A 26426-nucleotide genomic window follows, 5' to 3' on the forward strand; every position below is an offset into this window, starting at 1 on the left:
GAACAGTTTTTGATTACGGGGTCATGCTCAGGACCCCGGTGAGCAGTTTTTTTTATCACGGGGTCATACTCAGGACCCCTGACTCCTACAAAAACAAAGTCAAACGTAACTAGTTACTTTGCGTTCTCCTACTCGTACCTGTTCGTCCTTTGACTGGAGCCCAACAGCGTTCTCTAGAGAAAATCAGAAGAGACACGTCCAACATTCCATCGTTATTTCCAAACGAAATCATATATATACTAAATACTCCACAACTATTCAACTACCAAAAACCAGGAACCAAATCCTGTTTCAGCGCTCTCAATTGTGCACTACACAGTACCTGAAGAACGTAGCCCGTGTAGAAATATGTAAAGCCAAAAGACACGACATTTTACCTCGAATACAAAACGAGACAGAAATCCCGTAATGATCAGACAGAGGCCCTTCAGACGACACATCAAGTTTCTAATAAATAAAATACTTTTTAATTAATGAAGCGTAGAGCGGCATGCGTACCTTTATCTCCAGATAATCAAAATCAATCTCGGACGGAAAGTAGACGTGATCGATCAGCACACCGACGGCGCTCGTCGACGCATTCGTCTCCGTTCCCGGCAAGTAGTCACGTGGAACGATGGAGTTGCTCTTGCAATAGGAGCACCCTTCTCGTCGAGTCGCCGGAGTCGACACGTATCCTCTCTCGATGACTTCTTGAAACAGTTCGGGAAATTCCGCGGCGACGCTTTGCCCGATGACGGGCCCGTGATTGAAGTCGCCCATAAAGACGACCGGCGGCAAATGAGTCCGACGTCGATTTTCCACGTAACGACTGAACAGAACGTCGATGTCAGCGACGTGCTCTTCTTTTATGTTCTTGAACTGCGAAGGCCCAACTATAAAGCGCAGATGTACGCGTGAGAAAGGAGACGTGGCACCGCTTTACTGTAGGGCTCTTCTAGTGTACTGTAATACGTGGGAAGATGAGTGCAGACAATCGTTCCAACGCCATCTATCTAAAGAGACGCACATCGCGCAAGACTTTTCATATGGCAAATAATATTTAATTAATTAATTAAGACCTCCGCTGATAAATAGCCCCGAGTGATGAGCTCGACGTCGTCCGAACCGGTCCACGTAAAATTCGATGCGATCGTATTGAGCAAAGGTCGCTTGCTGAGCAACAGAAGTCCATTCGTAGTCGAGTAGGAGTGACTCGCATCTTCGGAACAGCTGAAAGGATGATCAGGTAATTCTAGTAGGAACAGAGCCGAACGAAACTCTTAATTAATTAATTAATTAATTAAATTAATTAATTAAATTAATTAAATGGTTGAGACGTCGTACCGAAGCTCGGACCGAGGATGAGACAATTCATGCATCTCTGCCCGAGTCGATGAAATTTGCGACGACAATTCGCGTCGCTGAGCGCGCACAGAAACAGTTCCACGGGCACGCGTCGCGACGCCGCGGACGAGCGAGGGCAGGTCTCGGCGGCGCACGCGAAGGCCGCTCGAAGCGCGTCGCGATTGCAAGGAGGCGACGCGCTATCGTGCGTCTCCAATCGTAGGCGATAGGGAAAGGCGGACGACGAAGCGTCGACGACAGCGAGTAGAACAGCTTCGGTCCACAATTCTTGAAGGCACAAGACGTCGGCCGTCAGTTTGGGCAACTGAAAAAAAAATGACGTCGATAATGCACAGACCGAAAGGGTCCCCTTGAGACTCGTCCGCGTTTCGCCGCCGCGAGCTCAAAAAAAAACGCGTTTTCTCGCGTAGAGAACTTACGGGGTTGTCGCAGCTCTCTTATTATAGGGCGCTGCACTGTACGCGACCCTCTGATCGAGCGAGAGTAGTATGCAAAGTTCTAAAAAAACGCCAAAAAAAACCCTTCACCTCGTTGAGAAGAGCTTCAAAACGTTCGCCCAGTCGAGGAATCGTCGGCAGGAGGCCGGTGTTGTACGTTGCCAGCTCTACAACGTCATCGTCTAGAGAAGCGGCGTTGAGAGAAGAAGAAGAAGAAGCAACGCACAGAAAGGCACAGACAAGAAGAGACGTCATAATCATGGAACGGTCGCGAGAACGCGTAGAGCACGCTAGTTGCGCGCCGGCGCCCATGCGGAGACTAAAAAATTAGACTGCGTGGATGCAAAGCACGTCACAGCTCAAAATAGCAGCAGCAGCAGCAGCAGCAGCAGCAGCAGCAGCAGCAGCAGCAGCAGCAGAAAAATGAAAAAACAAAAGCAGTCTAGGCAGGAGTGAGCAAAATCATAGCAACCCCGTGGCTGGGTACATCGGAAGCAGTGTAGCTTCCCTAGAAGATTCAAAAATCAATAAACGTTACATTTGAATTCAAAACACCTACGGAAAACGTTCCCATGTCCTTGTGCTGCCACAGGTCGCGAACTTTATAGGAAGACGCCTTGGGTAATCCCAGGTCGGACCATTGCAACTGCAGTACAAGACGAAATCAGAAAATTAATCAATTCCTTCTCACACATACCGTTATGTTTAGAGATCCGTTGCCTTTGTTCAGCAAAACCGCTGCGTAAGCTTTATTAGCCAACGGTCCTTTTAGTATAAGACGTTTTTATGTATTAATTAATTAATTAATTAAACAAGACACTGTTTACCTCCCCATACTTCCGAATAAGATATTGCTTGCAAATCGAGACAAAGACCGCTGATGTTGGGACGAAACGTTCCGTCACTGCCAAATGAAAATTGCTGATTTTCCATGTGATGTTCATTCCTGCGCATCAAAAAATGTCGTTTATGACGTATCACGACCATTGGCACTCTTTCCATTACGTTTTACAGTTGTACAGCTGAACGACGGGCCCGGTGTAGTTGTACACGTCCAAGCAATGGATTTTGCTTTGACCTGGATGTATCGTATTGAAGTCGCCCATGGACCACTTTTGATTGGCGCTTCCACTATCGCACGGCTCCACATATACCTGAAAAAAAAGGAATAGGGTCTCTCTCACTCTCTTAGGTATCACAATGTACTGGTCCGGAGCCTGCTACGGCGCTGAGACACGCTCCCGTTCCGACATTCGTTATGGTGTGAGACGCGTTGTCGAATTTCCACATCTGCGGAGATTTCGTGTCATCAGAACTGATAACATAGGATACGAACTCTTAACCTGATATTTGTTTCCAGTCAAGCACTTTTGAGCAACGACAGCAGAATTATTAGTTCTGAAAAAAGAACAGAGTGAGAATGCATGAACAAAAAAGTCTTCATACTCACATAGCTGCCGATCCAGAAGCTATCAACGTGCCTTGAACGCCAAGCGAATCTTGATTTATAGCGATCACCTAAATACATACAATCTAAAGGGCCAGGACCCCGCTTATATGGATATCTGTGTACCTCTTTGTTTGACAGCACCATGATGGTGTCTTTGCTTGCGTTTCTCAAATCGTTGCCCATAATGAGAGGCGCTTTGAGGAGACACCACAACGACATGTGCGTAATGTATTCGGTCGTCGTCATGTGCCCGTTTCCTTGTGAAAACAAAACAAGGCACGCAAATTATAAAAATAAATAGAACGGTTTAATTTTTTAAAATGCTCCTTACCAATTTCCAGCATGTCCAAATCGTTCCAGAATCCCTGCATTCAAAAACAAAACGGTGAAGGAAGAATAAATACAATGGAGGGCCTTTACTAACTAACCGGATGAGCATACTTGGCCAAGCCCTGTATGTGTGATTGCTCAACGAGAGATAACATCGAAACGAATTCATCTCTAATATCGTGGCCAACACTTAATTAGAGAAAGAAAAAAATTCAATTAGTTAAAGAAGACGTCGGTTATTTTACCGTCTCATGTTCGAAACGTTGTACGCCTTTTCGATGGGTTCCGATCCTTTGACGCTGTGCACAATCCCTTTGCCCGTTTGATTCAGATAGTACGACATTCTCCCATAGTCCCTGTCGGCGTCTCCTCCCGACGGAATGTTGCAGTCGTCGTTCTTCAAAAATTCAACTCCCCAAGAAGCTGAAATAATCGAATCAAAAGAAGATAAGATTTAGTTTTCCTTTTTCTTAGTACCGTATGTCTTGGCGTCGATTTCTTCGTGTCCATAGGCGCCGGGACGATGCTGGCACGTGTACAAACCGCGATCCGTGTATAAGCCTGCCTCGATTAATTGATTAATTAAATCTATTTGCGATTCTGATCGCGTATACCGAATTTGAGTCCTTTGCTGTGAACGTATTGGATTAAATTTGGGAGGCCGCTCGGAAATTTGCTCGGATCGGGAATGATTACTCCGTCGGAAGTTCGATTGATTTGCCAACAATCTATTAATTAAAAAATAAAAATGAAGTATCACGTGATATAGTATATGACTGCAAACTTTTAGTAAATAACACATTTTTACTGATAGTATTGATCGATTTATTAATAATAAGAGGATTTTTTTACCGTCCAAGTTGACGTACTCGTATCCGCAATCTTTGAGTCCAGTGCTCACAAACGCGTCTGCAATGCCCTTGATGACGTCCTCGTTCAGTCCGTGACAACCGAAATGATTCCACGAGTTCCTTTCGGAAGGGCGTGGATGAATGGGCAATCTTGCCGAAGACAGGCTACTTACCATCCCATTGGCGGCGTCTGAGCGACGACAGGACCATTGGGAAGAGCCGAGGCAAGCAGAAAGCCTTTGGAAAACAGTAATGCTACGACGAACACTTGCATGGAACTCATTACGTGATTGGTCCCGGATAAGTCTATAAACACTTCAGTGACTTATGGATATACGTGAAATGAGAAGTGCGAGGTGTTTTTGTTCTACTACCGATAAAGCCCTACCATTATGGTTGCCATAGTCAATCTTTTAATTTTAGAGGCGTTCCTCTCTTCAATTACGTCACGAGATTCGAAGTCTGTAAACATGAAGATCGTGCTTTTAGTTATCCACCTAGCCTTGGTGTGTCAAGGTCAGAAACCCAAAATGCGTGTTACTCAAGGCACACTCTACGTGGAGTCACCTAACGACATTCGCTTCCAGTCGACCGGATCAATTTTCTTCAACGACGTAAAAGTTCAGGGCAATTTGCGCGGTCCTAAGGGCGACGCGGGTCAAGCAGGCAATCCAGGCCCACAAGGAGACGACGGTGCATCGGGAAGAGACGGACAAAAAGGCGACGCCGGAGCCCAAGGACAAACCGGGCCAAAAGGAAATCCAGGCTCCGACGGTTTACCCGGTGCTAAAGGAAGTACAGGAGCGGCGGGAAACGACGGCCAAAAGGGAGCGACGGGAGCCTCCGGTAAAGACGGCCAAAAAGGAGACGCAGGTACTGCAGGAAAAGACGGACTAAAAGGAGTCGCAGGGACTGCGGGGAAAAACGGTCTTAAAGGCGACGCAGGAAAGAAAGGAGAACCGGGCATCAGCGCAAATAACTCCGCTATTCAATCGGCTCTCGATAAAGCTCTCAAAAAGATAGCCGAGCTCGAAACCCGACTAGCGATTCTAGAACCGCCGCCGTCGTACGGCTATGGAACGGACGGTTCGTGGAACGTCAAAATCGGAGCGACCGTTACGTCGGCCTGCGCTTACGTCACACAAGCGACCGTTCTAACTGGAAGCAAGTCGATGACCGTTAGCAGCTGCAGTCTATTCAAAAAGGACGACGAAGTCCTTTTTCATCAAACGCAGCATTTCGCACACGCGGGAACGTACGAAACGGCTTACGTCCGATCGTGCACGTCAAATCGACTCTCAATCGCCGACGGGATTAACTCTCCGTACTATTCTAACGCTTTCTCGGGCGCCAATCCGGCCGTTACTCAAATCGTCAAAGTGCCGCACTATTCCGACGTCGCGATCGCCGGCACCGTTCAAGCGTCGACTTGGAACGGCAAGTGCGGGGGCATCGTCGCCTTTCGGTCGAACTCTACGGTAACGATCAGCGGCACGGTGACCGTTCGGGGTAAGGGATTCCGCGGCGCGCCCAAGTACGATTCCGGTAGCGACTACGTGCACGGCTACGTCGGAGAATCAGAGAAGGTGAGCTACAAGGCAATTCGTCAGTCGCCCGCTATCGGGTCCGGCGGCGGCGGCGGAAATGGACAAGGCGGCGGTTACGGCGGCGCTCATCGCACCGTCGGATCGACCCCCGAACGAGGCGGTTGCGACGTCAAGAGCGCCGGAGCCCCGTCGACGATCGGATCGGATGATTTCGGGGAGATTTTTATGGGCGGTTCGGGCGGTGCGTCCGGCTCGCACGGAAGCGGGACGCGAGACGGTGCGGAGGGCGGTGCGAGCGGCGGAATCGTTTTTATTTACGGTAAAACGTCGGTTAGCGTTACGGGATCGATTGACGCTCGAGGACTCGGGGGAACAAACGGATATAAGTCGACTCAAGGACAGCCTATTGGAGGGGGCGGGGGAGGAGCCGGGGGAGCCGTTATGATCGTATCGACTGCAAAGTTCGGTCAAAGAGGAAAGGTTTTGGTGAGCGGTGGAGCGGGCGGTAACCGGGCAACGGGAAATGGCTGCAATCCTGGAGGAGCAGGTGGGTCTGGCGGGGAAGGAAGGATACTAACTGAACAGCGGGCCTAATTTAATTAGGAAGGACAAGGCCGTGATACAACTATTTGTCTGTTACTGCTGCTTGTTTGTCGTGCTGAGTTGCCGTTCACTTGCAGATGTGCGAACAGCGCTCTCTTTAGCTTATTTCCGAACTCGTAAACGATCGCGTCAAGGAGAGAGTTATTCCTAGCTACGCGTACGTGGCAATCGACGGCGGGCTCATTTGCATTGTAATAACCTATATATGCATATGCATTTGCGGCACACGCTATCTACTGCGTATGCAATTGCGGTACGTAGCGAAAAAAGAATGACGTCCAGCAGTGCGCAGTCACACGGTGCCCTGACTCAACCGTAACCGCTTGTACTGCAAACATGATGAAGATCGTGCTTTTAGCTATCCATCTGTTAGCATGTCAGGCTCAAAACCCCAGAATGCGTGTAACTCAAGGTAGTCTCTACGTGGAGTCGCCAAACGACATTCACTTTCAATCGACCGGATCAATTTTCTTCAACGATATTCAAGTTCAGGGCAATTTGCGCGGTCCTAAGGGCGACGCGGGTCAAGTAGGCAATCCAGGCCAACAAGGAGACGACGGCCAAAAAGGCGACGCAGGAGAACCGGGTATCAGCGCAAATAACTCCGCTATTCAGTCGGCTCTAGATAAAGCTCTCAAAAAGATAGCCGAGCTCGAAACCCGACTAGCGATTCTAGAACCGCCGCCGTCGTACGGCTACGGAACGGACGGTTCGTGGAACGTCAAAAGCGGAGCGACCGTTACGTCGGCCTGCGCTTACGTCACACAAGCGACCGTTCTAACTGGAAGCAAGTCGATGACCGTTAGCAGCTGCAGTCTATTCAAAAAGGACGACGAAGTCCTTTTTCATCAAACGCAGCATTTCGCACACGCGGGAACGTACGAAACGGCTTACGTCCGATCGTGCACGTCAAATCGACTCTCAATCGCCGACGGCATTAACTCTCCGTACTATTCTAACGTTTTCACGGGCGCCAATCCGGCCGTTACTCAAATCGTCAAAGTGCCGCACTATTCCGACGTCACGATTGCCGGCACCGTTCAAGCGTCGACTTGGAACGGCAAGTGCGGCGGCATCGTCGCCTTTCGGTCGAACTCCACAGTGACGATCAGCGGCACGGTGACCGTTCGGGGTAAGGGATTCCGCGGTGCGCCCAAGTACGATTCCGGTAGCGACTACGTGCACGGCTACGTCGGAGAATCGGAGAAGGTGAGCTACAAGGCAATTCGTCAGTCGCCCGCTATCGGGTCCGGCGGCGGCGGCGGAAATGGACAAGGCGGCGGTTACGGCGGCGCTCATCGCACCGTCGGATCGACCCCCGAACGAGGCGGTTGCGACATCGCTAGCGCCGGAGCTCCGTCGGCGATCGGATCGGATGATTTTGGGGAGATTTTTATGGGCGGTTCGGGCGGCGCGTCCGGGTCGCACGGAAGCGGGACGCGAGACGGTGCGGAGGGCGGTGCGAGCGGCGGAATCGTTTTTATTTACGGTAAAACGTCGGTTAGCGTTACGGGATCGATTGACGCTCGAGGACTCGGGGGAACAAATGGATATAAGTCGTCTCAAGGACAGCCTATTGGAGGGGGCGGTGGAGGAGCCGGGGGAGCCGTTATGATCGTATCGACTGCGAAGTTTGGTCAAAGAGGAAAGGTTTTGGTGACCGGTGGAGCGGGCGGTAACCGGGCAACGGGAATTGGCTGCAATCCTGGAGGAGCAGGTGGGTCTGGCGGGGAAGGAAGGATACTAACGGAACAGCGGGCCTAAATTGAGAAGGACAGGGCCGCGATACAACTATTTGTCTGTTACTGCTGCTTGTTTGTCGTGCTGAGTTGTAACTGTAGCCACTCCGAAGAAAAGAACCTTTAGCTTAGCGCGCGCAGTGAAAACAGAAGCCAAGAGAAGCCGCCCGCAGAAGCCGCTGAGCTAGCCTGCTAGCCCTGAGCCTGTGGCCTTCTGAAGACTCCAAGCTATGGAAAACGAGGACCGGCGGTTGAGCATCAGCATTGGAAACAAAACTAAGGACATTGCACGACTTCAAAGCTTTTGCCAGGAGGCAGGATCCAACGCCAAGTCTCTCGTAGTGCATGCATCGATATCAGATGATCAAGTCGAGCCATTCGCAGGTACACAGCAAAGAGCAAAAGCCACGCCCCGCATATCAAATTTCTAAACTAAAAACCCCGCCCCCATTTAGATGCACTTCGCGCGAACCCGTCTCTGACGTCAATAACTCTCGATCTTCCCGAAATATCCGACTCGGGATTCGACCATCTATCGACGCTTTTCAATCGTAGCCTCCGTTCGCTCGGCATATGGGCAAATCGTCTCACGTCCAAAGGCTTGGAAGCTCTCGCTCAAAATCTCCTCACGTGCCCCCGTCTCGAACGTCTCGATCTCTACGCAACCCAGTGCGATCGACACGACCTGACCTTCGGCGACGCGGGCGTCGACTGCCTCGCGCGCGCTCTCGAACGCCAGCGCAAAATAATGACGTACGTCGGCGTGCGTCAAAACGCGATTTCCGACGTAGGCGTGGCCAATCTAATGACGTCACTTCAACGCAAAACCTACGTAGTGGAAACTCTCAATCTGCAGGGAAATAACATAACAAGCGTGGGCGTGTCTCACATCGCTCGCATGCTGAAAGAGAGCGGAGACTGCCTGAAGGAATTATCTCTCGAAGGCAATAGTCTCATTGGCGATGACGGGGCTATTTTATTAGCAGACGCTCTGTCGTCGCCCACGGCACGTCTCGAGTCGCTCAATCTGAAATCATGCGCAATCAGCGATGCCGGTGCCATGCGATTTGCTCAAGTTCTCTCGTCGTCATCGTCGTCGCTAAGGGAGCTAATTCTCGATGGAAACTCGTCGCTAGGCGACAAGTCGGTTGAACTGATAGCGCGCGCTTTGGCAAGAAATTCGACGCTGACGCGTCTCGGCTTGAAATCGTGTCGCGTCGGAGACGAGGGCACCGTCCAATTGGCTCGATCTCTGAGAGAGAATCGATGTCTCGAACATCTCCTTTTGGATAATAATGAAATTGGTGATGCAGGGGCGATTGAATTGGCCGATGCTCTTCAACGAAACAGGTACGCTATATCTCTCATTATTGATCCGCTTCTATGTTATTTTCTAAGGACGCTTAAGTATCTGTCTCTGACTAAGACTCGTATTGGTGGTCAGGGTCGGGCGAAGTTGACTCGTTCGCTCGAATTCAATAGCGTCATGTTGGAGATTGCGCTGGCGAGCGAGGCAAACGCTTCTTCGACGGACCTGCGCGCGGTCGAGGGTCTACTGGCTAAGAATCGCGAGATAGAGAAGCTGAGACGCGAGTTGGAGACGTGTAGACGCGAGCGAGACGAAGCACTTGCACAACTTGCAGGGAAGTGATCGGATCCGTAATTAATATGAGAGTGATTCTACTATGTACGCACTCGCCTTTATTTTTGTTTATCGTTTTTACCTCATAATGATGAACCGTTCTTTTAAAATACTGTATGTTATATATTAAAAATGTATGTACAATGCTTATCTAATTATTATTATTTATTTGTTTCGTTTTCGGTGCGTTTCTGCTAGTTGCTCGAGTTGCTTCTTCGTTGTAGTCGATCTAAATTGCAGCATTTCTTCCCTCTCCCAGATTGACACACTCTTTAGCTTCCCTACTTAGCTCGGTTTCGAACTTCTTCATAGACCTCGTTACTCTCCTTGTTTTGAACGTCAAGAAAGTTCGTCATTGTCTCGTGAGCAACGCTAAAAACACCGTAGACGTACGCAGGCAAACAGGAGGTCTAATTTACTGTATTCGTCCAAATTGCACTAATCCACCTACGACCGTAATAGCGACGAGAATGCCGACGACCACGGCATTGCTAGCGCGACTTCGCGCGGAACGAGCCTGCTTCGGAAAGTCGTGCTCACTACAATCAATAAGAGAGGAATACGTTTATTAATTACTTAAATCAAATTAATTAATTATAATCAAAGAGAATCAATAGGGGAGGAATACGTTTATTAATTAATTAATTAATCAAAGAGGTGTAGGATGTGTTTCTATATAAAAAAGATTAAACTAAACTAGACGTTTTTATTACTAGTGGTAGGATGACGTATATCGCCTGTCCGTCGTACTGGTGGAGTGGGGGTGACGGTAATTCGACTGTTCGCCGTTTACTCGAGCATCGTACTGGCTTCTAGTCGTCGGATCGGACAGCACGGAGTAGGCTTCATTCAGCTATTAGTTATCACGAGAAAACTGATACAGTACACATAATAAATCAAAGAGCAGAGGAATTTCAGGAGAACGAAGTTTAGAACTTTGAAATTTTAACTACAAAAGGTCCGATCGTATACCTGTACGAAATCTTGGTGCAGGGATTCGTTTCCCGGATTGGTGTCCGGATGGCACTACAGTGTTTGGCGTCTCGACTTGGCACGTTATTTCTGCACTAGCGTCACCTTTTTCGACTTGGAAATGAACGACGCGCGAATTTCCTTCTGCGTTGCCGACCTTTCGACGTCCAGCACGTCGTAAAACGTTCTGGGGAATCGAAGGTGAGTATGCAGGAAGCACGACGAGCGAGACCCACCTTCTAGATAGCAAACTGCCGGTAAATAAGTCCCTACGGAAACCGTTAGGACCGCAGTAGACGCGTCGACTAGAGAAAAGAACGGAGATAACGTCGCATGCCATTAGGAGTAGCCCGTATGAAATTTTTAAGCGGTGATGTCACCCCGCAGATAATATGATGTCATACACGTTGTCTAACATGCGTGACTTTCGGCATTGAGCAAACCGCAATCTTACTGACCTCCCAGAACCGCATTCTTTAGGCCGAATCCTATTCTTGCGTATACCACTTTCGGTGTACTAATTATAAGATTCTCGCCGTCTTCTCCGAGTCGTCGTCTTCTTTGAACGAGATCCTCCCACAACCGCCCACGGGCATCAGAGTGGGCTCATACGTACCGTTGAAACCGAGTCTGCCGAACTTCAATAATACGCGAAATTCACACCTAATTCGACTACAAATGTCAAATTTTTACTCACAGCTACTAAAGCCAAGGCTTTTGATAGGGAGTGCTTGGAGTGCTTGGAATGCGGGGGTGATTCCTTTGCGGTAGACCGTCTAGAAGCAATAGCGTAAAATGTTGCTAAATCGACGCCTACGATCGGTTGCCGCATGGACGGCATGCACGTCAAGCCGTGTTCCTACAATCCCGTGACGCCGGCCATCTCATCTGCGCCCCCGCTTGCTCGTTTTAGAAAAGGCACAGTATATAAGAGGGAGCTACTGGGCATTTCGACTCACAGTTTCACCACGGCATGTCGAAGAGATGACGGTACCAATCAGAGTCGTAGTCTTAGTGGCGGTGGCTGTCGTTAGTCTCGGACTCGCCGAGGCTGAAAAGGTCTTCATACACACAACGATAAAATTTGACTAATATATGCTTCCCTATAGAGTGCCTGTGCAAAATCGATATTGCTTTTCACGTGGACTGGCGATGATCGGATCGCCGACGTGAAGCTGTTGAGTACGTCGCCAGGTAACCAGTCATCGTCGTCGTTGCTTCAAAGTCGATGCCAGGCACAAGAAAGCGATTTGTTTTCTTATTCCTACAATGTATCGACGAGAGAGTTCACCTTCTCTTCCCTGTTCAATAGCAGTAAGCGTTTGTCTGTCGACGAGAACGGACGGCTTATTGTGCAGGTATACATAATGTCCTCTCTTGCACGGCTTTATACGTTAGAGCTTCTGCGTTTATCCTTAGACAGCAAATACAACGGTCTTCAAAATATGCCAAAGCCATAAAGCGAACTCCAGTTCAAATACTGATTATCTAAGCCTCTATGCAAAACGACAAACGAACGAAACGACGGTTCCCGACTACTTTCTCGTAAAGCCGGGCGGACTCAGAGGATTCCAAGGACATCATCCGCTTCTGATTCCCCAATGTTGCTCGAATATTTTGGCTCCCGAGTGCGGCGCTTTTTCTCGTAGGGTTTTGTCGAAGACTGAGCGCCTGCCTTACCAGATCATGATGGTTAGAGCCCTTTCTCATTCCTATCTCCTGGGAAAAACGGTTCGAGACGCGTGCGGTCTTTCTTCGTTGCACTGGCCCTGGGAGCTCTGCAAGTGCGCCTGGGCGGAGAAGTCGAAGAACGATTGATATATGCTCAGCTGGAACGCGCAGTAACCGAGTTGTGTTCTTGGAATTTTTTTCTGTCTCGACGTTCAAATTTGCTCGACGTTTCACTGCAATAAAAAACATGTGATGGTCCCCACGTTTAATTATTGAATCACGTGCTCGTAATTATTGATTACTTTTCTCTCGGCTCTCGCGTTAGGCTTCGAAGTCTCGGACGAACAGCTAAGCTGGAGGCTGCGTCGAAACGTAAAGAGCATGGAGACTGGATCGAAAGACAGCCTGAAACCGACGCCAGTTAACTGGCGAGTCGTCCTGGTCTCCTTCACGACTCTGGCAAGAGAGCGATTGTGTTGAAGAGCTGCACGGAATATCCGTGGCTTTATCCATAGATAGCGAGTGCCACGACAGTTACAATGGTATTTCCGTTTTTGCCTTGGATGGTCAGGGTGAGATAAACCTGAAATCAGTAGTATTTTAGGGGAATCGGACTTCGTTTAGAAATTTAAAGTCAACGGAGAGTTTATACAAGAGGAGGACACAGGTACGTGAAGAACTAAGTGTACAGTATGCATCTAGCGACTAATTAATTTACCTTATTAATTATGATTAGTAGTATAATGGGGCTTTTACTTAGGCTACTATGTCGGACTCGTTGTCTCGATGTATTTCTTTGGGAGATTTCTGGCTTGGTACATATAGGAATCACGAGCAGATGTATGGAGAGAGTCACGCTTGTTTTAGTTACTTTTGGGGAATTCTCGCCGATAAAAAAGGCCGTCGATTGACAATTATACTAAGCGGAAGTGGAGTTTCGATTTTTACAATCGCGTTCGGGTTCACCAACACGCAAACAGGCTTAGTATGGGCAATAGCGTTCAGAATGCTCGCCGGAGCAAGCAATGGTAATTCGAAAGTGGAGACAATGAACTAGAACAGAATTACATACTCCTCTATTAGGGATTATAGGGTCGTGCAAGGCGGCGATAGCCGACGTTTCAGATAACAGCAACCAGGCGAAGGGAATGACGTTTACATCGGCGGCTTGGACATTGGGACTCATAGCGGGTCCAGCGATCGGTGGACTCCTGGCCGAGCCTGTCCGACAATATCCCGGCGTTTTTCCAAAAGGTATTTGCGTGAAAAGATTAGGAGGGATAGATGCATGAATTATCTTCCTAAGGGTTTCTGGAGACGTTTCCTTACTTCCTTCCCTGTGCCGTCTCATCCGGACTAAATTTCATTGGTATCGCTATCGTCTTCTTCTGGCTTCCCGAAACGTTAAAAAAACGGTACATTAGCGAGTGCGGTGGCCGTTGCGGAGGGGTTAGTAGTAGCTCGACATATTTAGTAATAAGAGAGATGATGAGGATGAGGATGATGACGAAGAAGGCGTCGTTCTGTATCGTCCCCAAGAGGAGGAGGATGGCGACGGTTTAGTCAGCATTAGAAAAACCGAGGAAGTCGAACTCCAACAGGAAAATAGCATTAACGATTTCGAATCAGAATCGATGCTGGCATTCTCTGAGCTAAAGAAGCGCAAGAGACGATCCAGTGTTAGTGACCTAATGAAAAAGACGACTGCTTGGGCGATACTGAAGTACAGTAGCAGAGTCGCCTTGTGCATGGGAATTACGCGTTGAGTTGTACGTTGATAGGGCGAAAGAGGCGAGACTAGCTCTGGCTACCTACTGCGTCTTTTCCTTTTCCGTAATCGGTTCCGGCGAGTTGTCGAGCCTGTGGATGGCTACCAAACAGTTTAGAGGTGTTATGCGACATCGACGACTTTTAAATTAGAGTTCAATCAGTTTTGCTTGTTAGGAGGAATAGGGTTCAGCGAAAAAGAAATCGGACTTTTTCAAGCCATTACAGGGCTCGCATTGGCTCCGTTTCAATTATTGTTTGCACACCGAGTAAGCACTGGCCACAGGTCGAAATAGCATTTCTAATTAAACAATTTTATTAGATGGAGAGAAAACTCGGCTCACGAACGGTCAGAACAAAGCACGGTCCTAGGTTAAAATATAGAGGCGTTCTATAGACGTTCTACGTGTGTTGCACCGTGTGCGTGCTCTCGGTTGCCTGTCTGCCAATAACGTCGTCCATAGAAAGGCAAGCGAGTTTAGTTCGAGTTCTAGACGTCGTTTATCGTCTTCTCTCAGTGAGGTTGCAATATGGGCAGCTCTCTTTATCATAAATCTACCGATGGGATTTTCTATTGGCGTCGCCTTTGTTATGATATCCCTTTTCATTAATAATTCAGTGGCGAAGCATCAAGTCGGCGCCGTCAACGGTCTCGCCGTTTCGTTGACTGCTCTTACTCGGAAAGTTGCAGTTATACACAAAGCTAAAGTTAATCTTAATAATTAATCTTTCATTATTAGGACTTTTGCTCCGTCTTTTGGAGGGTCTATTTTTGCCTGGTGCATTAGCTGGGGAGCAATTCACATAGGATTTCCGTTTGATAATCACTTCGCCTTTTATCTATTTTCTATTGTGTATCTTTTATCACTCCTTTTGTCGGTAAATCTGCCAAACAGTTTAGAAAGGCAGAAGCTAGAATAGATTGAGTTATTAGTTATTTTGAAATTTTTAGCCTAACGGGTCGTCAGTCATCTGAAGGTGGTGGCAGTCTTTTACACGCATTTGCAGGTAAATCAGACGTCCCACTGGCCACGTGGCACGTGCGCTAACAGAGGAAGTTAGAATCGCGAAACGTTGCATAAGCAGTCAACAGACGCATGGATCATGGAAGCAGAGAGTCCCAAGCCAAAGCTCAAGCCGACGCCAGTCAATTGGCGAGTCGTCCTCGTATCGTTCACGATCCTGGTGAGAATAGGAGGGCTCTTCGCATCGTTTACGCCCTAAACGCGTCATCACACAGTCAGCGACAGCTACGACCGTCACGATGGTCTTTCCTTTCTTGCCGTGGATGGTCAGGGTAAGTCGAGAAGCGACTGGTGTCGATTTTAGATCGGAAAACGTGCTTCGTACGTAGAAATTTAGAATCAACGGCGAATTCGTGCAGGAAGAGGAATCAGGTATGCGCAGCGCGACTCAGACAGCGCAGAACGGGTGCCAAGCGCGCGCGCGGCGCGCTTTTTTGATAGGATACTACGCTGGAGTTGTAGCTTCTTCCTACTTCTTTGGACGATTTTTCGGATGGTATAAAACGAAAATTAAATTATGCTAAAACAAATCCACGTTTCCATTGTGTAGCTATTTTTGGGGAATTTTCTCCGATAAAAAAGGTCGTCGACGGACGATTCTTATAAGCGGAAGTGCTATAGCGATTTTCAATCTGTCGTTCGGTTTCACGAACACGCACTTGGGCTTGGCGTGGGCAATGACGACAAGAGTACTAAGCGGTGCAAGCAACGGTACGTAAATGACTCTCATAAATATTTTATTTGGGATTATATTATATCGAGTATTTATTGATTTTCTGTTTTGAAATTCTTGGCGCTCCTTTAGGGCTCCTAGGCGCTTCGAAAGCGGCTATAGCCGACGTTTCGGATAACACGAATCAGGCTAAAGGAATGGCGTACGTTACGGCCGCCTGGGGAATGGGCCTCGTCGCTGGACAGGCGCTCGGTGGGCTCTTAGCTGAACCGGTGCGACAGTATCCCGGAGTATTTCCCAGAGGTGAGACAGAGAGAGAGATGGAACAATTGTTGAGATTTCTTCTAAGGGTTCCTTGAGACTTTTCCTTATTTTTTACCGTCTGCTGTAACTACATTTTTTCTTATTCTTGGTCTTGTGCTGGTGTATTTCCTTCTGCCGGAAACACTGGACAATGGGTGCGTTCACCGAAGAAAGTCCACGCAATTATACGTACGTAGAAAAATCAATACTCTTCTTAGATCTTACACCCTTGTCAGCGTCGGAGACGTCGCTGAGAGAAACGACGATGACGGAATATCTAGCGAGAATAATCGCGTCCAGAAAACGACTAGAACAATTGATGAGACGGAGTCCGAGCCGGCTGTCTCTTACTCGACGACGAATGGAGTTGCGATGGAATTTCGCGACCGTAAAGGTCAAGGAGGCCGGAGACGAAGCAGCGTAGGCGAAGCGATAAAGAAGACGACGTTGTGGAGTATCCTACGGTGAGAAAGACTCAAGGAAATTATTATTATTATTAATATATGTGTTGTGTTTGTAGGCATAGGGAAGCGAGATTGGCTCTCGCGACCTACTGTATTTTTTCCTTCTCTGTGATTGGTTCGGACGAGCTGATAAGCTTGTGGATGGCGACGAAGCAATATAGAGGTTCGCTCGCATTCACTGCAATCTCTCTCTCTTCATCGTACTGTAAAGAACTGATCCTTGAAATTATACCAAAACGTTGGTACACTGACTTTTATGTGCAAGGGGTCAGTTCTTTACTTTGGAAACGATTTATTCAATAGTGCGCGTTTTCACTGCACGTAGACGTGTACGAGGGACTGCACTTGTCTAGTTTAATAAGGGGTGCTGTCACTAGTTAGATCTCCGTTTTTGGTCCACGTACGTCAATACTTTTTATTATTGTGAAGGAGGACTGAGTTTCAGCGAGAAAGAAATCGGAATTTCTCAATCTGTTTTGGCCGCTGTGCTCGTTCCTCTTCAGATTATCTTTGCGCATAGAGTGAGTCTCTTCCTATTTGTTGTGACTAAATTTATTTTGTTGGGACTAAGATTGAAAAAAAGCTGGGATCTCTTACGGTGCAAACACAAAAGTTTCGTTTTATTGACTGTTTTGATTAATTTCGTATGATATAGGCGTTCTATGCAACGTGCACCGTCTGTGCTTTTTTCATTGCCGCTCTGCCTGTAGTATCGTCCATAGAAAAGTAAGTGTAGATACGCGATGTATTTTGATCTCATTCATTCTTTTACTTCTCTTAGCACTGTTCTCCTATGGACAGTTCTTTTCATCAATCTCTTTTTGATGAGATTTTGCATCGTCGTCGCATTTGTCATGATCTCCATCTTCATCAATAACGCTATGCCTAAAAGTCGATTCGGTGCGATTAACGGTCTTGCCATTTCGCTGACAGCTTTCACCAGGTAACGCCACTGTTTTTCTCATCTCGTTTTTTCTATGCAATTGTATTTTTTTATATAGGACTCTTGCTCCTTCCTTTGGGGGCTCTCTCTTTGCCTGGTGCATCAGCTGGGGAGCAAAGCGTATAGGATTTCCGTTTGATTATCACTTGGTATTTTATTTGTTTTCAATTGTTTATCTTATAGCACTGCTTCTGTCGGTTAAGCTTCCGAATAGCTTGCAGAAGCAGAAGAACGAATGACTTGAATGATTTAATAATATTTAACGAGTACAGGTTTCTGGGTCATGTGATTTTTGTTTTAATTGTTACTATTCAAGTCGCGACTATAACTGTGACAAGCTTGTGATAGTGGTGCAGCCAGGGCGGGGAGAGGAGGGCGCTGGAGACACAAACTTCACAATTAGATGTCCGCCTCCCCCCGGGCCTAGACCCCTATTTTTACCGTTCTCGTTCCTCACCCAAAGAATATTGTCTGTTTGCGCCACTACTCATTTTTACAAAAAATCGGGCAAACTATGAAATTTCTGTGTAGTTGTGTTTCTATTTAGCCGCACGTCTTGACGTAACGGAAACGGCGAAAATGTCAACGCAGTCTATATGTATGGTTGGTTGTATTCTGACTAAAAGGCCATCTCACCTAGGCCACTCTCTTTTAGAGTTCAAAGGGCCTCCTACGTTCTGGATGCACGCGAACACTCCGACGCCTTCACGTGATACAGTTCTTTGGGAAAAGCAACCCCTAACGTCCTGCGCTGTCGCGGCGATTATCGGAACTACCTTGCAATTTCTGGGCCCTATTACCAAATTTTCTGGTGAGTAGCTTGAGCCACTGCTAGTCGGGCGCATTGCCATTAGAGATAGGGAGAAGCAAGAGAAGTGACTGGGTTTCTCTTCCTCTTTCTTGACTTACACTGCAGTAGCTAGAATTAAGAACGTTGTTTTCTCTTTAGCTCAAGCCGCATTGTCAAAAGGCGACGAGTTTGATTTAGTCTACTAAGGTACGTGCTCTTGTAATGACGCGTGCAAAGTTGTGTGATACACGTTTCTACGAAATCTTTGCTGGTGAAAACAGTGGGGTCATATACTGCACAGTGATTTGCGACCTGCTGCTAAGCCTCTGCACACGAGCTTGTGCACACGTGCGCTGGGTGCTAATTGGACCATTTGCCAGACGATTATTGTCTCGTCGCTTCTTCTTTCGAGTGAGCAAATAAAGTAGATTTTAGCAGTGACGTGTTCTCTGCACTATTGTTTTATAGATTGTTTCAGCATGGCCGTCAGGTCCCTCGATCCGTGGGAAGTGTACGTGCGGCCTCATATGGAAGCATTAGTAAATGGATTGAAAGTGGACGAAATTCTTGAAGCGTTGTATTCCCGTCGTCTCATTTCGAAACGGGAGTACGATAAAATCCGAAGCTTTAATATTAATACGGAAAAAGCTCGGTATCTACTAGCCGATTGCCTTTTCCCAACTCAGTCGGATCAAGAGTACACAGCTTTTCTTTCTATTTTGAACGAATCAATATCATGTAAAAGATTTGCTTCTCTTCTTTCTCCAAACAAACAAGAAGACATGCAAAGTGCTTTGAACAACGTTCTGGAAAGCCAAATTACTAAAGCATTGAAACCTTTTCGATGGGAATTTGATTATTTTAAAAAGGTACTCTATGACACAGCCGATATGGTATCTGATGTTGTAAGTGAACGCAGACCGAGGAAGATGCCTTCTTTTCCTCTTGCTTCCAGAAGAGCTGCTCGATCAGCCTCTACGTCTTTCAGCAAAAGTGAAACAGATTTGACGACGACTCGTTCTGTACAGGCGTACCAAGACGTACTTTCGCCAAGAAAAACTAAACTCGTTCCGGCTCAACCACCAGAAACTTCTTTGAAACGAGAAACTCTAACTGTTTTCATTCCTCCTGGCTATAAGAAAGATCTTCTTCAGATGGAAGAAGCTTTAGAAAAGCTTGTCAGAAAGCATTTGAAACTTTTTTTAAACCTCAGATTTCTAAACCCTGACGACAGCTCTAAACCGGAAAAGAGCCTCATTCTTGCAGCTAGTAACATCGTAAATATCTCGCTGGTTTTTATTGGAATGTCCGCTTTGGATTTTGAGGGAAAAGAATTAAGCAACGAGTTTTTAAGTTTACTGATAGGCGTTTTCCCTAAGTTACGAATCGAAGTTTCAAGCGTGGAGTCTGATGTCGTAGAATTTTGCGCTCAAATGTTTTCTAAAGACATTCTTTCTCTACTTGAGTTCTTTGACGACGAACCGTTGCAGCAGGCCTTTGCTGCATGCCTTTGGTATCAGTTTTCGTCTTTAAAAGAAATGAGAGTCAGAATTGATTGCCTGCCTCAATGGACGTTGGACATTGAAAAGTCGCGTCAGCTGCACGAAGATTTTCCTCGCGAAGGTATAGTGATTACTCGAGACATCAGCGTAGAAAATGCTCTAACCGCTTTTGGCAGAAATCATATCAGACGATAAAAGAATCGACGCTTTCGCACTAGTTGCGGCAGCCAAATCAAAAAAGAAGGCTCTATTAAAAGCTCTTCTAAAGATGGGAGCTTCTCCCAATGCTTTGCATAAAGGACGGCTTGAAAATTGGAGAAGTCTGGTACAACGATGATCCCGCGATCTTGTTTATTATCTAATTGAAAGTATTAATGGTAGTGTGAATCAACACCCCTTCACTACGCTTGTCTAATTGACAACGAAGACGGAGTGAATCGGCTAATTAAATACCGCGCTGACGTCAATAGGAATAACAGCGTAAGAAAGTTTTCTTTTGATTTCTCATTTAGCATAGATTTCTGATACTAACAGTTGGGGGTCAGTCCTTTGATTCTGGCAGCCTACAAAGGAAGCCTCGCTATTGTGAAAGCGCTAATATTAGCTGGAGCCGATGTTCCTTATGAAGTACAAAGCACTAGCGACGTTGAAGTTGAATTGTGCCATGGCACGTACTTCGTAGCGGTAAAAGGCACTTTAGCGTAGCTGAAATAAACTCTACTAAAGTTGCTATGAACAGAACCGTTGCAATGCATTTCACATGGCGTGTCTTAGCGGAAATATCTCTGTAGTTGAAGAAATTGGCGAGCACTTCCTAGGCAAACTGGATACGGTACGTGCGGTGTTGGAATTTTCTGCACGCCACAAGCTAGAACTCTATATTTTTTAGAGTTCAACAGCAACCGGATGCTTTGGTGTGCTTGGCGGCAGCGTCGCTGTGCTGAAATATCTTCGAGAGAATGGTTGCAGTTTTACAAAGCCAAATGATGTGCGAGAATGTTATTCTTTTTATATATTGTATACGCTTATACGATTTTAGTTTGGAAACTACCCCCTGCACTGTTGCTGTTTAACTGGAGAGGTGCACGCAGCAGCGTTTCTTTACTACGAAGGATTGATAGAAGATATCAATCAAGCTGGAAATGTAAATTTATTTAACACTCTAGCTTTTCTTTCTAATAGGCTTTTGTAGAATGGCATCTCGCCGTTGTGGGCAGCAGCACACAGCAACTGCCCTTATCTTGCTACGTTCCTTCTAGCTAAAGGAGCCAACATTGAAAGTACCGATAAGGTCACAACTTATACTTCTTCAACTTGTTTTAGTTTAAAACTGATAGCTGCTTAAACATGTAGGACGGAAATACCTCACTCATGAATGCATCAGATGAGGGCAACGTCGAAGTAATAAAAGTTTTCTGCGAATGGGGTTGCGACGTGAATAAAAAAGGACAGGTAATTTCTGTTATGGGTTCTTCCTAACTTAATGTCGAGGCGCGGAGCATGCGAGTGCTCTTGCGTATATTTCTTTTAATAATAGAATAGACACCGCTCTTAGAGGATAGTAATTATTTTTCTCCGAACACCAGGGCGTAAGTTTCTACGGCAGGCATGTGCTACGTATAGTACTCTATACTGAGGGCGTTCGGGGATCACATGATGGCTTACAGCAGGCCATCATTATCTAGTTAAAATGTATGAAGTTAACGTTAGGAGCAGTAGACGCGTTTTCCGTTTGATTCTTACATTGATAAAAACAAAACAAGTGCAGTGAAAGCTTTACAAAAGCGTCGATAAATGACACGCTGCGCATTTGATAGAGCGTTCACCGTGTTACTGATTTAACGATGAAATTTTGCCAACTCCTCCATATGTACACATGTATATACAGCTCTCATTACAAACACGTGAACTATACGTACCATAAGCCCATCCCTTTCTCTATCAGAAAGTTTTGGCAATTAGCTCACAAGCTATACATTACGTAGTTTACGTTACACTGCAGCTTTTGACATTTGAGAGCCAAAGACAAGACTTCCAATGGTGAAGTTCAACATATTCTCCATGCAATGGGCGACGTTTCACATGCAGTACTTGCTTTACTACTTACTATTCATGCCGTTCGTTTCTCGCAATGCCCCGCGTTGTTCTAAAAGCTGTTTGCATATCTGCACGTTAACAAATTAAGTTCTATTCAAAAAACCGTCTTTATGAATTAACAAATGACGTGTGAGTCTAATTTGGTTCTCATAACCTGCCCTGCATAGAAGATAATCTCAGTCTACATTTTATCTAGCTTCTGTTTTATAGGCCGGTCAAACTGCTCTACATCTAGCTTGTTATAAAGGTCACTCAAAAGTCACGTCAGCTTTACTTGAAAGAGGAGCAGATGTTGAAATACGCGACGAGGTAGGTTGGCTAACAATCCGTTCTCTTTGCATGTCATGACACCATAGGAGGGTCGGACTCCTTTTCTTTGCGGTTGTGCGAGCGGTAACAAAGCTACTCTGGTTTTTTTAAGCAATGCTAATTGCACAATGACTGCTACAGACAAGGTTCGCTTAATTTGGAAAGTATTTATTTTTTATCGTCTTACAATAAGTTTTAGAATGGCGACAGTGGATTGCATTTGTGTGCACTTTTTTCTGACAGCGAAGAGTGCGTCATTTGGCTTTTGGAGCATGCAAGCATAGCAGTCAATTTGCGGAGTTCTGTAATCCCGTTTGCTCTCAACCTATGATCTTTGGGCATTTGTTCCTATGTTGGTTAGGACGGTCAAACTGCTCTACATGTTGCTTGTTATAAAGGTGACTCAAACGTCGCGTCAGCTTTACTCAAAAGAGGAGCAGATGTTGAAATAAGCGATGAGGTACAGTATACAGGACAGCTAACAATATGTTCTCTTTGCATGTCGAGACATGCACCTTAGAACGGTTTGACTCCTTTTCTTTGCGGTTGTGCGAGCGGTGACAAAAATACTCTGATTGTTTTAAGCAAAGCTAATTGCACAAAGACTGCTACAGACAAGGTTCGCTTTGGAAAGTAGTTATTTGTTATCATCTTACAATTAGTTTTAGAATGGCGACAGTGGATTGCATTTGTGTGCAGTCTCTTTTGACAGCGAAGACTGCGTCCTTTGGCTTTTAGAGCATGCAGGCATAGAAGTCAATTTGCGGAATCGCGTATACTCTTAACCTATGGTCTTCGACATTTGTTTTCCATGTTTGCTTTTAGAACTATCAAACTGCTCTACATTTAGCTTGTTCTAAAGGTCACTCAAAAGTCGCATCAGCTCTACTTGAAAGAGGAGCAGATGTTGAAATAAGCGATGAGGTATATCGGCTAACAATATGTTCTTTTTTCGTGTCGAAGCACTGCTTAGAGCGGCTCGACTCCTTTTCTTTGCGGTTGCGCGAGCGGTGACAAAGATACTCTGGTTGTTTTAAGCAAAGCTAATTGCACAATGGCAGCTACAGACAAGGCTCGCTTTATAAAGTATTTATTTGTTGTCATCTTCACAATTAGTTTTAGAATGGCGACAGTGGATTGCACTTGTGTGCAGTCTTTGGTTCTAACAGCGATGAGTGTCTCGCTTGGCTTTTGGAGCATGCAGGCATAGAAGTCAATCTGCGCAATCGCGTATATATACTCCCAACCTCGCCTCTTTGGCATTTGTTCTCATGCAATGTTTGTTTAGAATGGTCAAACTGCTCTGCATCGTGCGTGTCGTAACGGTCACTCAAAAGTCGCATCAGCTTTACTTGAAAGAGGAGCAGATGTTGAAATAAGAGATGAGGTACAGTATACAGGACATGCAGCTAACAATATGTTCTCTTTGCATGTCGAGACATGCATGCGCCTTAGAACAGTTGGACTCCTTTTCTTTGCGGTTGTGCGAGCGGTAACAAAGCTACTCTGGTTGTTTTAAGCAAAGCTAATTGCACAAAGACTGCTACAGACAAGGTTCGCTTTGGAAAGTATTTTATTTGTTGTCATCTTCACAATTAGTTTTATAGGATGGCGACAGTGGATTGCACTTGTGTGCATACTTTGGTTCTAACAGCGATGAGTGCGTCGTTTGGCTTTTGGAGCATTCAAGCATAGAAGTCAATCTGCGGAATCGCGTATATATATATATACTCCCAACCTCGCCTCTTTGGCATTTGTTCTCATGTAATGTTTGTTTAGAACGGTCAAACTGCTTTGCATTATGCGTGTCGTAACGGTCTCTCAAAAGTCGCGTCAGCTTTACTTGAAAGAGGAGCAGATGTTGAAATAAGCGATGTGGTATATATTTTTGAATGGCTAACATGCAGTATGTTCTCTTTACATGTCATGACACCTTAGGACGGTCGGACTCCTTTTCATGGCGGTTGCACGAGCGGTGACAAAGATACTCTAGTTGTTTTAGGCAAAGCTAATTGCACAATGACTGCTACAGACAAGGTTCCCTTTGGAAAGTATTTGATTGTTATCATCTTCACAATTAGTTTTAGATTGGCGACAGTGGATTGCATATGTGTGCATATTTATTCGACAGCGAAGAGTGTGTCATTTGGCTTTTGGAGCATGCAGGCCTAGAAGTCAATTTGCGGAGATCTGTAATCGCGTATACTCTCAAACTATGATCTTAATTTGGCATTTGTTTCCTATGTTTGTTAGAACGGTCAAACTGCTCTACATCTTGCTTGTTATAAAGGTCACTCAAAAGTCGCATCAGCTTTAGTTGAAAGAGGAGCAGATGTTGAAAAACGCGATGAGGTATATCGGCTAACAATATGTTCTTTTTTTCGTGTCGAAGCACTGCTTAGAGCGGCTGGACTCCTTTTCTTTGCGGTTGCGCGAGCGGTGACAAAGATACTCTGGTTGTTTTAAGCAAGGCTAATTGCACAATGACTGCGACAAACAAGGCTCGCTTTGGAAAGTAGTTATTTTTTTGTCATCTTCACAATTAGTTTTAGGATGGCGACAGTGGATTGCATTTGTGTGCAGACTCTTCTGACAGCGATAAGTGCGTCGTTTGGCTTTTAGAGGAAGGAGGCATAGAAGTCAATTTGCGGAATCACGTATACTCTCAACCTTGCCTTTATGGCATTTGTTCCCAATTTTTGTTTAGAACGGTCAAACTGCTCTACATCATGCGTGTCGTAGGGGTCACTCAAAAGTCGCATCAGCTTTACTTGAAGGAGGAGCAGATGTTGAAATAAGCTACAAGGTAGGTCGACTAACATGCAATATGTTAATTCTCTTTGCATGTCACGACACCTTAGGACGGGCGAACTCCTTTTCTTTGCGGTTGTGCGAGCGGTGACAAAGACACTCTTGTTGTTCTAAGCAAAGCTAATTGCACAATGACTGCTACGAACAAGGTTCGCTTTGGAAAGTATTTATTTGTTGTAATCTTCACAATTAGTTTTAGGATAGCATCAGTGGATTGCATTTGTGTGCAGTCTCTTCTGACAGCGAAGATTGCGTCGTTTGGCTTTTGGAGCATGCAGGCATAGAAATCAATTTGCGGAAATCTGTAATCGCGTATACTCTCAACCTATGGTCTTTGGCATTTGTTTCCCATGTCCGTTTAGGACGGTCAAACTGCTCTACATGTTGCTTGTTATAAAGGTCACTCAAAAGTCGCATCAGCTTTACTTGAAGGAGGAGCAGATGTTGAAATGCGCGATGAGGTACAGTACATATAGGACAGCTAACAATATGTTCTCTTTGCATGTCTCGACATGCACCTTAGAACGGTTGGACTCCTTTTCTTTGCGGTTGCGCGAGCGGTGACAAAAATACTCTGGTTGTTTTAGGCAAAGCTAATTGCAAAATGACTGCTACAGACAAGGTTCCCCTTGGAAAGTATTTATTTGTTATCATCTTCACAATTAGTTTTAGAATGGCGACAGTGGATTGCATGTGTGTGCAGTCTCTTCTGACAGCGAAGATTGCGTCGTTTGGCTTTTAGAGCATGCAGGCATAGAAGTCAATTTGCGGAATCGCGTAAACTCTCAACCTCTATGGTCTTTGACATTTGTTCCCAATGTTCGTTTAAGGACGGTAAAACGGCTTTTCATCAGGCTCGCAGTAAGCGTCACTCAAAAGTAGCGTCAGCTTTACTTCAAAGATTAGATAAGCGATGAGACTGCATACTTTTTGAGAATCACCGTGAATCACCACTAGATCTTTTTTTTAATTGCATGTATTTTGTATTTTGGTATGCACAATTTTCGTGAGAGACAAGTGACTGTTAGCCAGTTAGGTCAGAGAAGAGGCAGTTACAGATAGTAACCTCTGCAACTATTTTCTTTTGCACCTTAGATGGTTAGGAAAGCTTACTTGAACTTTGTCTTGTGAGTCACGCCATTTTTCAAGCAGG

The 26426-nt window shown here is 46.0% G+C and overlaps 9 protein-coding genes across 12 annotated transcripts; 6 read left to right on the forward strand and 3 right to left on the reverse strand.

The window, feature by feature from the left end:
• Positions 1-204: 204 nt before the first annotated feature.
• Positions 205-2096, reverse strand: LOC136196363 (uncharacterized). Of its 2 annotated transcripts, none has more exons than XM_065985902.1 (7): positions 1875-2096; positions 1327-1651; positions 1062-1234; positions 926-995; positions 499-875; positions 378-447; positions 205-322 (listed from the first exon to the last, which is right to left on the reverse strand). In XM_065985902.1, exons 1-7 carry the CDS (start codon positions 2094-2096, stop codon positions 312-314), a joined length of 1248 nt encoding a protein of 415 aa, XP_065841974.1. In that variant the 3' UTR covers positions 205-311. The 2 variants fall into 2 exon arrangements, with proteins under 2 accessions (XP_065841974.1, XP_065841973.1); XM_065985901.1 differs by having other exon boundaries at positions 1062-1261.
• A 21-nt stretch (positions 2097-2117) lies between these two features.
• LOC136196361 (uncharacterized) lies at positions 2118-4704 on the reverse strand. The gene is made up of 16 exons (XM_065985899.1): positions 4589-4704; positions 4417-4535; positions 4179-4292; positions 4042-4125; positions 3810-3987; positions 3663-3753; positions 3566-3599; positions 3358-3491; positions 3235-3302; positions 3128-3182; positions 2991-3074; positions 2790-2938; positions 2612-2730; positions 2482-2549; positions 2344-2430; positions 2118-2292 (listed from the first exon to the last, which is right to left on the reverse strand). The coding sequence occupies exons 1-16, from the start codon at positions 4696-4698 to the stop codon at positions 2227-2229; spliced, it is 1560 nt and encodes a 519-aa protein (XP_065841971.1). The 5' UTR covers positions 4699-4704; the 3' UTR covers positions 2118-2226.
• Positions 4705-4738: 34 nt separating this feature from the next.
• LOC136196364 (collagen alpha-2(I) chain-like) lies at positions 4739-6711 on the forward strand. The gene has a single exon (XM_065985903.1). It carries the CDS (start codon positions 4808-4810, stop codon positions 6554-6556), a length of 1749 nt encoding a protein of 582 aa, XP_065841975.1. The 5' UTR covers positions 4739-4807; the 3' UTR covers positions 6557-6711.
• Positions 6712-6881: 170 nt separating this feature from the next.
• On the forward strand, positions 6882-8435 carry LOC136195822 (PE-PGRS family protein PE_PGRS45-like). Its single transcript, XM_065985291.1, has one exon. The coding sequence runs from the start codon at positions 6902-6904 to the stop codon at positions 8327-8329; it is 1428 nt and encodes a 475-aa protein (XP_065841363.1). The 5' UTR covers positions 6882-6901; the 3' UTR covers positions 8330-8435.
• A 56-nt stretch (positions 8436-8491) lies between these two features.
• On the forward strand, positions 8492-10096 carry LOC136195823 (NLR family CARD domain-containing protein 3-like). The gene is made up of 3 exons (XM_065985292.1): positions 8492-8688; positions 8760-9654; positions 9703-10096. The coding sequence occupies exons 1-3, from the start codon at positions 8535-8537 to the stop codon at positions 9953-9955; spliced, it is 1302 nt and encodes a 433-aa protein (XP_065841364.1). The 5' UTR covers positions 8492-8534; the 3' UTR covers positions 9956-10096.
• On the reverse strand, positions 9986-11284 carry LOC136195824 (dnaJ homolog subfamily C member 4-like). The gene is made up of 7 exons (XM_065985293.1): positions 11155-11284; positions 11024-11105; positions 10919-10972; positions 10660-10799; positions 10366-10485; positions 10232-10318; positions 9986-10175 (listed from the first exon to the last, which is right to left on the reverse strand). Exons 1-7 carry the CDS (start codon positions 11256-11258, stop codon positions 10112-10114), a joined length of 651 nt encoding a protein of 216 aa, XP_065841365.1. The 5' UTR covers positions 11259-11284; the 3' UTR covers positions 9986-10111.
• Positions 11285-11854: 570 nt separating this feature from the next.
• Positions 11855-15333, forward strand: LOC136195821 (uncharacterized). Its single transcript, XM_065985290.1, has 16 exons — positions 11855-11977; positions 12028-12276; positions 12338-13048; positions 13105-13161; positions 13214-13256; positions 13350-13404; positions 13457-13617; positions 13673-13843; positions 13896-14004; positions 14064-14312; positions 14371-14477; positions 14534-14625; positions 14679-14705; positions 14754-14824; positions 14875-15040; positions 15097-15333. The coding sequence occupies exons 3-16, from the start codon at positions 12971-12973 to the stop codon at positions 15142-15144; spliced, it is 1434 nt and encodes a 477-aa protein (XP_065841362.1). The 5' UTR covers positions 11855-11977; positions 12028-12276; positions 12338-12970; the 3' UTR covers positions 15145-15333.
• A 69-nt stretch (positions 15334-15402) lies between these two features.
• On the forward strand, positions 15403-18101 carry LOC136196417 (uncharacterized). Its single transcript, XM_065985960.1, has 14 exons — positions 15403-15541; positions 15597-15653; positions 15711-15753; positions 15823-15877; positions 15932-16092; positions 16187-16357; positions 16404-16512; positions 16576-16821; positions 16878-16984; positions 17251-17342; positions 17393-17419; positions 17477-17547; positions 17603-17764; positions 17823-18101. The coding sequence occupies exons 1-14, from the start codon at positions 15461-15463 to the stop codon at positions 18001-18003; spliced, it is 1563 nt and encodes a 520-aa protein (XP_065842032.1). The 5' UTR covers positions 15403-15460; the 3' UTR covers positions 18004-18101.
• Positions 18102-18436: 335 nt separating this feature from the next.
• Positions 18437-26396, forward strand: LOC136196414 (serine/threonine-protein phosphatase 6 regulatory ankyrin repeat subunit B-like). 3 transcript variants are annotated; one of them, XR_010672183.1, is made up of 37 exons: positions 18437-18575; positions 18714-18761; positions 18836-18965; positions 19023-20177; positions 20233-20381; positions 20438-20536; positions 20591-20740; positions 20796-20888; positions 20946-21044; positions 21096-21200; positions 21249-21347; positions 21410-21508; positions 22364-22462; positions 22510-22608; positions 22662-22766; positions 22824-22922; positions 22983-23081; positions 23131-23235; positions 23288-23386; positions 23436-23534; positions 23585-23692; positions 23751-23849; positions 23918-24016; positions 24070-24177; positions 24242-24340; positions 24401-24499; positions 24550-24654; positions 24716-24814; positions 24865-24963; positions 25015-25119; positions 25170-25268; positions 25324-25422; positions 25473-25577; positions 25636-25734; positions 25861-25895; positions 25946-26050; positions 26104-26140. XR_010672183.1 is itself a non-coding variant. In XM_065985955.1 (37 exons), exons 4-37 carry the CDS (start codon positions 19034-19036, stop codon positions 26188-26190), a joined length of 4554 nt encoding a protein of 1517 aa, XP_065842027.1. In that variant the 5' UTR covers positions 18437-18575; positions 18714-18761; positions 18836-18965; positions 19023-19033; the 3' UTR covers positions 26191-26396. The 3 variants fall into 3 exon arrangements, 2 of the variants coding, with proteins under 2 accessions (XP_065842027.1, XP_065842029.1); XM_065985955.1 differs by having other exon boundaries at positions 25797-25895; positions 26104-26396; XM_065985957.1 differs by lacking the exons at positions 18437-18575; positions 18714-18761; positions 18836-18965 and having other exon boundaries at positions 19283-19423; positions 19474-20177; positions 25797-25895; positions 26104-26396.
• Positions 26397-26426: the final 30 nt, after the last annotated feature.

The sequence above is a fragment of the Oscarella lobularis genome, chromosome 15 (genome assembly GCF_947507565.1).
Source record: "Oscarella lobularis chromosome 15, ooOscLobu1.1, whole genome shotgun sequence".
Lineage (NCBI taxonomy): Eukaryota > Metazoa > Porifera > Homoscleromorpha > Homosclerophorida > Oscarellidae > Oscarella > Oscarella lobularis.

Coding starts and splice junctions, on each gene's coding strand:
- LOC136196363 (XM_065985901.1), bottom strand. CDS start 2,096: ATGGGCGCCGGCGCGCAACTAGCGTGCTCTACGCGTTCTCGCGACCGT. Junction 1,262..1,326: donor CATCCTCGGTCCGAGCTTCG/GTACGACGTCTC, acceptor TAATTAATTAAG/AGTTTCGTTCGGCTCTGTTC. Junction 448..498: donor TTGATTATCTGGAGATAAAG/GTACGCATGCCG, acceptor TTTATTTATTAG/AAACTTGATGTGTCGTCTGA.
- LOC136196361 (XM_065985899.1), bottom strand. CDS start 4,698: ATGAGTTCCATGCAAGTGTTCGTCGTAGCATTACTGTTTTCCAAAGGC. Junction 3,988..4,041: donor AATCGACGCCAAGACATACG/GTACTAAGAAAA, acceptor CGATTATTTCAG/CTTCTTGGGGAGTTGAATTT. Junction 3,183..3,234: donor GCTTCTGGATCGGCAGCTAT/GTGAGTATGAAG, acceptor TTCTTTTTTCAG/AACTAATAATTCTGCTGTCG.
- LOC136196364 (XM_065985903.1), top strand. CDS start 4,808: ATGGTTGCCATAGTCAATCTTTTAATTTTAGAGGCGTTCCTCTCTTCA.
- LOC136195822 (XM_065985291.1), top strand. CDS start 6,902: ATGATGAAGATCGTGCTTTTAGCTATCCATCTGTTAGCATGTCAGGCT.
- LOC136195823 (XM_065985292.1), top strand. CDS start 8,535: ATGGAAAACGAGGACCGGCGGTTGAGCATCAGCATTGGAAACAAAACT. Junction 8,689..8,759: donor TCAAGTCGAGCCATTCGCAG/GTACACAGCAAA, acceptor GCCCCCATTTAG/ATGCACTTCGCGCGAACCCG. Junction 9,655..9,702: donor GATGCTCTTCAACGAAACAG/GTACGCTATATC, acceptor TTATTTTCTAAG/GACGCTTAAGTATCTGTCTC.
- LOC136195824 (XM_065985293.1), bottom strand. CDS start 11,258: ATGGCATGCGACGTTATCTCCGTTCTTTTCTCTAGTCGACGCGTCTAC. Junction 10,800..10,918: donor TGCACCAAGATTTCGTACAG/GTATACGATCGG, acceptor GATAACTAATAG/CTGAATGAAGCCTACTCCGT. Junction 10,486..10,659: donor TATACGTCATCCTACCACTA/GTAATAAAAACG, acceptor TATTGATTGTAG/TGAGCACGACTTTCCGAAGC.
- LOC136195821 (XM_065985290.1), top strand. CDS start 12,971: ATGGAGACTGGATCGAAAGACAGCCTGAAACCGACGCCAGTTAACTGG. Junction 14,706..14,753: donor GAAAACTCGGCTCACGAACG/GTCAGAACAAAG, acceptor GGCGTTCTATAG/ACGTTCTACGTGTGTTGCAC. Junction 15,041..15,096: donor TGACTGCTCTTACTCGGAAA/GTTGCAGTTATA, acceptor TTTCATTATTAG/GACTTTTGCTCCGTCTTTTG.
- LOC136196417 (XM_065985960.1), top strand. CDS start 15,461: ATGGAAGCAGAGAGTCCCAAGCCAAAGCTCAAGCCGACGCCAGTCAAT. Junction 16,985..17,250: donor GGCGACGAAGCAATATAGAG/GTTCGCTCGCAT, acceptor ATTATTGTGAAG/GAGGACTGAGTTTCAGCGAG. Junction 17,420..17,476: donor AAAAGCTGGGATCTCTTACG/GTGCAAACACAA, acceptor CGTATGATATAG/GCGTTCTATGCAACGTGCAC.
- LOC136196414 (XM_065985955.1), top strand. CDS start 19,034: ATGGCCGTCAGGTCCCTCGATCCGTGGGAAGTGTACGTGCGGCCTCAT. Junction 20,382..20,437: donor TTGAAAATTGGAGAAGTCTG/GTACAACGATGA, acceptor TATTAATGGTAG/TGTGAATCAACACCCCTTCA. Junction 23,693..23,750: donor AAGTCAATCTGCGCAATCGC/GTATATATACTC, acceptor ATGTTTGTTTAG/AATGGTCAAACTGCTCTGCA.